This window comes from Sinocyclocheilus grahami, unplaced genomic scaffold (genome assembly GCF_001515645.1).
Source record: "Sinocyclocheilus grahami isolate Dianchi unplaced genomic scaffold, SAMN03320097.WGS_v1.1 scaffold129.1, whole genome shotgun sequence".
In the NCBI taxonomy this organism is placed as follows: Eukaryota; Metazoa; Chordata; class Actinopteri; order Cypriniformes; family Cyprinidae; genus Sinocyclocheilus; species Sinocyclocheilus grahami.
In genome coordinates this window covers 139,946-147,406 of record NW_015505308.1, presented here as the reverse complement: position 1 = coordinate 147,406, position 7,461 = coordinate 139,946, and the positions used below count along the sequence as shown (strand labels likewise).

The following is a 7,461-nucleotide window of genomic DNA, read 5'->3' as shown; positions in this document are numbered from 1 at the left end:
AAAAATATTATTTATACATTGTTCATGGAACGTTTCATTTCTTAGTGTACCATTTTTTTAAATGTTACTACTTGTTTCAGAACTTTCAGAGAACATGCAAAAGTAACATTCATAAAATGTTTGCAAAATTGTAAAATGCAATGTTCCCTTAACGTTTGCATTCCCCTCAAAAAATGTTTTTGAAACATTTAACAAAAAACTGGGCGTTTTAAATGTTTGGAGAAAATGTTAGCAAAATATTATTAGAACATTGTCATTATCTCGATTCAGGTCAATTCAGTGCAGTCAAATCAATAATATTACGGAATATTAAGTGTCTATCACTAGTAGTCATACTCGTACTCACGGTTAGGGGTTTGCTTGAATACTTAACCCCAAGTTTTTAACTTCAGCATGTTTGTGTGAAGCCTGTGAGAGGTTTTACCACAAGGTCTCTTATGAGAGTGTTGTTTAATCGAAGTGTTATTACTCCTCTGCTTGTGTAAGTTGTCATTTGTTTGATTTGTCGTGTTTGTTAGAGCTTGAGTGTTTGCAAACTGTCCTGATTTCAGCATGGTCTTAGTTTCCGGAGAGAGAGCATGGAATCTGTGTGAGGGGTCATTGTGTGTGCTTCTCAGTGTGCACATGTTGAGCTGTCTGGTTTTCCTCTTTCTCTCTCTCAGGCTTGGTTCGGCGAGAAGTTTGATGTCCCGTTACAGAGTCCTCGCGGCCTGCGCTCCCCCCGGCCCGGCCCGGGTCTGGCTGATGTGTTCCATTATGACCAGTGGTTGGCTGTGCGACACGAAGCCACGCTGGTACCCATGCAGGAGGATCTGGCCATCTGGCTGAGTGGCATGCTGGGTAAACCTGCTCATGCAAAACAAGATGTCTATGACTCACTATCAGTGCACGAAAGTGAAAAATTACTGCCATTATAAGTCTAAATGCCATTTCCTTTCGTTGGTCAAATAACTGAAACCGTTTCGGAGTATATAGTTCGTTTCTTCACACCCTTTGCTGCAAGCCTCTCGTATAGCGGTGATATACGACCCCCGAAACAAGAACTCAATCTCTCAGTCTTTGTAGAATAATGGAGGGTGTTGCCTTTACCTGTCTGTCCACATGCTGAGCATGTTCACCCGGGTCAAAAGAATGTTCACCCATATTGCTCTGTTTGTTGCCTTTTTTTTCTTTCTTTTTTAGATTAAGTCCTCGTAATCCTATAGTCCTCTTTCAGATAATACACTGAATACGTTGTGGAATTTGAACAAATTACTAAAATGTGACTGTTTTTTGCTGTCGACCTCGTTCATTTTCCACTGACGGTGCTGGTGATTGTAGCATCATAAGTGTGAATTTTATGTGATGTTCGTAGTTTTTGGTCACATGACCGGCGTGGAGACCTGGAGGGCAAAACGGCCATAGAATTGCAGCACAGGCCTGTCAAGTTTACATGTATGCATTTGGCAGATGCTTTTATCCAAAGTGATTTACAAAAGAGGAACACAGTAATTCGTCAAAGGGCAAACAATATTCATAATATGCAATGCCCGGTTTATTAGACAACTTGATTAAAGGAACACTCCACTATTTTTGAAAATAGGCTCATTTTCCAACTCCCCTAGAGTTAAACAGTTGAGTTTTACCGTTTTCGAATCCATTCAGCCGATCTCCGGGTCTGGCGGTAGCACTTTTAGCTTAGCTTAGCATAGATCATTGAATCTGATTAGACCGTTAGCATCTCGCTCAAAAATGACCAAAGAGTTTCTATATTTTTCCTATTTAAAGGAACACTCCACTATTTTTGAAAATAGACTCATTTTCCAACTCCCCTAGAGTTAAACAGTTGAGTTAAACGGTAAAACTCAACTGTTTAACCCTAGGGGAGTTGGAAAATGAAAAAATAGTAGAGTGTTCCTTTAAGGCAAGATTAGGCAAGCTAGAAAAGAGGAGAATAGAGAGAGTGAAGGTTTTGGAAAGTGACTTTTTTTGCTCATTGTGAAGGTTCCATCTTGTACTTAAAGGTGCTGTATATAATGTTTTGACTGTACTAAAGCATAAAAATACCATATGTTTGCCGATTTTAAGGCAACATACCAAGTTCACATACTTGTTTCTCCTAAAAAACAATGCTTCAGCCAGTTATTCTACTTTGAAATGTGTGTTCCGTGTCGGAATGCCTGTTTTTGTGTTGGTCTGTGTGATTCCGCCCACTGCCAGTTTACCCAATAGGATTTTGAAACCCCCCGGGTTGCCAGTTGGTGGAAAACGCAATGTGTTGCAGCCAAACCAGCAAACCAACTGGGTCAGAGATTGAAGATTCTACCTGACCTGATAAAGCCTCGACATCCATCTAAAAAGCTCGATGACCTCAGAAATAGAAAGCTTGTTCCTGTTGTGTCTTCTCAATCTGGCAACCCGCATGAGCGTGGAGTCAGTCAGTCCACTAGTTGACAATATTACTTACTGCACCTTTAACGTGTAATTATATAGTGGTATTAAAATATCACATTCAGTATACATTTTTTTTGATGATGCATACTATATATAAGCAGATGAGCCTAGAATATGAATGCAAATATAAGCATTTTCCCATAGAAAACCATTATAAAGAAACGTGAAAACGTGAAACTTTGCGCAATGCGCTCACATTCTGGGCTCATCTGCTTGCCTGTATGCTTTATTAATATAGTGTATACTGAATTTGGTCTGTCTTAATGGATTAAGCCACATTTTTTGTAATGGTTTTCTATGGGAAAATGCTTGGCGTACAAGTGAGCATGCTGCGCAACTTGTGTTCATATTCTGGGCGCATCTGCTTAACTGTATATAGTGTGCATCATCAGTAAGTTATATACTGAATTTGGCTTTTTAAGATCACTGTTTTAGTATGTTAATACTTAGTACAATCCTGGTAAAAAATAATAGGCAGGAAAGCCTTGTTTTGCCCTCTATGTGAAAAATATGAATATGTTGAACTTCTAATCATCAAAGCCAGCTCGTGATGGCATAATGATGCTGAATTCAGTTAAAGGCTATTTAGTAACATGTAAGTCAGTTACATGGTTGTTGTCAGGTTGTTGGAAACATGGAGATATTTGTGTTTTTGCAGGCGAGCAGGTGACAGCCGAATGCTTCATGGAGGAGCTGGACAACGGTGTCAAACTGTGTCGCCTGGCTGGAATTCTGCAGAGTAAAATCCCACAGGACTCGGAAACACAGGTGTGTAAGGAACGTGTGACGTGGTGACGCAGCTCGCATAACCGCAGGACTGTTAACGTGTAATTCCCGTCTCTGTTTTGTTAACAGCTGCCCTTAAAGAAAATCCAGTTCAAGAAAAACGCCTCTCCTGGATCGTTTTTCGCCCGCGACAACACAGCGAATTTTCTGTCCTGGTGTCGTCACATAGGAGTGGACGAGGCCTATCTGTTTGAGTCTGAGGATTTGGGTAAGAGAACTTTTGACCATGTGTTTTTAACCAGGTGCAAATTATAATTAAAGGGATAGTTCACCAAAAAATTACAATTCTGTCATTAATTACTCACTCAGAGTGCTGGGCGGTATGAGCAAAAATTTATATCACGGTATTTTTCCAAATTATACCGGTTTCACGGTACATGACGGTATTTTGTACGGAAATACTGCAGTATATTGACTTCGAATGGATTGACTTATTTTACTGTCATGATGAGTTAATATTGTCAAAAAATACCACACTAAATAGTGACTAAACACGACCCCTTTTAATACATGTTAACCAGGAGTCACTCATTTATAATCGCGGCATCGTCTGATAGAATCACCATGCATCTACACTAAAGAAATAGAATATAGAATACACTATAGAATCACCATGCATCTACACTAAAGAAATAGAATATAGAATACACTATAGAATCACCATGCATCTACACTATGCGGTTGTTTTGGCTATATTACTTTTTTGTCTCATGCAGCGCACTGCCTGCGTCTGAGTAACAAACAAAAAAAAAACAACAAACTAAAAAGTGCATGTGATATTAACAGACGAACTACACTCATTTTTATAATTCCAAACAATCAGTAAGCGACAGGTGCTAGGAAATGCTGTTTTGTACTCATTTATTGACGAGTCGGCTGCGGTGTGCTTCTCTGCCGCTCACTGCACAGAACAGACGCCGAGAGAGGAAATATATATATTTTTGTCTTTTGACAAAAAAAATCCTTTAAATTGAATCAATACTGTATGTCATCAGTTCATATCCATCCATTTCAGTCAGATTTACTGACTAAAGATTTACTATTTCTATGTAATAAAATTTCTATGAAAATAACGTATTCACAATGTGACTTACACATTCCCACTAGTATATAACTTTTAAAAATAATTGTAAAAGTCCTGTATATGCTCACCAAGGATGCATTTATTTGATCAAAAATAAAGTACAAATCTTAATATTGTGAAATATTATTACAGTTTAAAAATAACCTTTTTTCCAATTTAAGATATTTTAAAAATGCAATTTATCACCCTCATGTTGTTCCAAACCCGCAAGACCTTTGTTTATCTTCGGAACACAAATTAAGATATTTTTGATGAAATCCGAGAGCTTTCTGACCCTCCATAGACCGTAACACAACTGACACGTTCCCGCATCGCTGCCATTCACAAGAGTACCACGACGCATGTGTGCATTCCTCTGTTCGTAAACAAGGTGCAGCACATGCATGTTCTACAAATTGAGTAAAGTCGTTATTTTTATTTTTGTGCACAAAAAGTGTTCTCGTAGCTTCATAACATTACGGCTGAACCACTGATGTCACATTAACTATTTTAATGATGTACTTACTAAGTTTCTAGGCCTGGGAACGTGTCAGTTGCCTTGCTGTCTCTACAAGGTCAGAAAGCTCTCGAATTTCACCAAAAATATTTTAATTTGTGTTCCCAAGATCAACGAAGGTCTTACAGGTAATTTTCATTTTGGGGCGAACTATCCCTTTAAGACTCTGCAGTGGTTAACAGTTAAGTTATTGTACTATTCAGCCATGAGCAGAACTTACATTGTTGCAACAAAACTTAATGAAGTGATTTCTGCAATACAGAAATCATGGAACAGAAGAATCCGTTCATAAAAATTTAATTTTGGATGAATAAATCAAAACTGTCATCAAATGCACACAGAAAAACACCAAAATAAAAGTTTGGTTTAACTTGAAGAAATTGTGACAGACATGTATTATTATTGTACAGTAGAATGTATTTCTCAACTTAATAATAATAAGAATAAGAATATAATTTATTAACCTTTTTTATGGAATATCACTCAATGTTACACAATTTTCCATCCATATTTTAATTTCAATAATAAATCTCTGTTGTGCAGCAGTTTGTTATTCAGCTTTGTTTTCATTAAATTAAAATAATATTTTATGCATTCATTTGTTTTATGGTTTTTGGTAATACATTTACAAATCATAAAACACAGAATCCAGAGACATTAAAACACACAACAAAGAATTTTTGATATGAACAATTCATAGTATTAAGATTTTAATAGTATATTAAAATGTATGAATTCACTTGATTAGACATGTTATTAAAATTTAATCAAAGCATTAAAACAGAATCCAAAGAATTAAACCAGAAAACACAGAACTGATAAAAATGAGTTGTTATAGAAGCAATAGCCATGTGGGCAGCGCTGTGTCATATGCCATAGCTGTGCACAAGCTGTTTATCACAGCTCCAGACTTATTTGTTCATTAAAGACATCATCAGCGACTAGTCGACTTCGACTCGACTTTCATCACGTAAAAAAGTCGACTTGAACAAATCAGAAGTCGTTCAACCCCTAGCGCATATGTCTGTTCACTTTTCAGAGCGCCGTCAGTCAAATCCATTCCACTTGAGGAATGCCCTAATAAATTAAACTCCATTCTGCATTTTAGCTACAGCCTTGACTTCCACGCTGCTGCTTCCTTAAATCCATTCCACTTGGTTCATTCAGAGTCCATATAAATTAAACTCCATTCCGTGTTTTCAGTACTCGCACCTACTGCACTCCCTCAACACAGCAAGGTAAACGATTATTAGCATCTCTGCTGCTCAGGTGGGTCTGGCTGTGTGCTCACATACTGTCACTAAACAAGCTGTTATTTAAGTGAATGTTCATCATTTGTTCGCCTGTTGCTTTTAAAGATATCATATAGTCTTTGTTGCAGCATTGAATTACAGTTACACTATGTACCCACATTTTTTGTTGCTTCCGACGCCCATGTTTTTATATCAATATTAAAACAAGAATTAGACTGAAGTGTTGAGGGTTTTGAGCTGCTCTCCAGAATTTCCAAACCAAAATGGATGTCAGTGGTGCATGTGGCTGAAACTGAGACTTTAGTGAAGGTTTTTTTCTTTTTTGCCAAGTTTTGAAAATTTTTGCATTAAGAATTTGACCTCTTTGCATTAAAAATGAGTAACAACATTTACTACTGAGTTGACGGGTCAATAAATGATCTTTTTGTCAATTTAAGCCCTTAAGAAGCAGGGCTATTATTAACTAAAACTATTAAAAACATTTTCGTTAACTGAAATAATGTTGACATAAAATTATAATTATTAGATGTAAAGCTTAAAATAAATTCAGTTTATTTGAAGTTTAAGATAAAACACCAAAATTATTAACTGTCAATAAATAAAAACTAAAAATGAAATAAAAATAATAAAGCAATTAAGCCCCAAGAAGCCGTGGTTTACAGTGAATTTATAACAGCTAAGGGACGTTGTTAGGTACGATGAGAAGTGAAGTGCCTAAAACCCCCTTAGCTGTTATGAATTCACTGTAAACCATGGCTTCACGGGGCTTATTGCTTTTATAAAACGGTTATTCCATATGGGTAGTAAGGTTTCACAAAATAAAACCGAGCAAATAAAGTGTAATGATATTAATAAGAACAGTATTCTTCCACCAAACAATGTAGCTCCTCAGAACTACCGAGCAACAGACAAACGTAAACAAAAGTGTGTGTTTGTAGAGTAATTTACAACAGCTTCGAACGTGGCTCAGCCAATCAGAATCAAGGACCGGAACTATCCGTTTTATAAAAAGATTTTTATGAATTAAATACAAAAAACAAGCTAATAAAATTAACAAAAGCACATAATCTCCTCTGTAAAAACCTTTAATTCTAATATGTCAGCAAACAAGAATTTTAGCAGATTTTTAATTAAATATTACCTCATTTGCATATTTAAATGTAACACAGTTTTGTGTTTCAATGTACTATGATTGATTAAATGTATAGTGATATACAGTGGGTACGGAAAGTATTCAGACCCCCTTAAATTTTTCACTCTTTGTTATATTGCAGCCATTTGCTAAAATCATTTAAGTTCATTTTTTTTCCTCAATGTACACCCAGCACCCCATATTGACAGAAAAACACAGAATTGTTGACATTTTTGCAGATTTATTAAAAAAGAAAAACTGAAATATCACATGGTCC

At 36.4% G+C, this 7,461-nt stretch overlaps 1 protein-coding gene across 1 annotated transcript in view; it reads left to right on the top strand.

The window, feature by feature from the left end:
* Positions 1–578: 578 nt before the first annotated feature.
* LOC107590540 (GAS2-like protein 3) overlaps positions 579–7,461 on the top strand; it is a 13,625-nt gene continuing 6,742 nt past the window's right edge. The window contains exons 1-4 of the mRNA XM_016279349.1: positions 579–587; positions 663–840; positions 3,092–3,201; positions 3,289–3,427. Of these exons, the coding sequence (XP_016134835.1) occupies positions 579–587; positions 663–840; positions 3,092–3,201; positions 3,289–3,427 (436 nt within the window). The remainder of the gene's footprint in view (positions 588–662; positions 841–3,091; positions 3,202–3,288; positions 3,428–7,461) is intronic.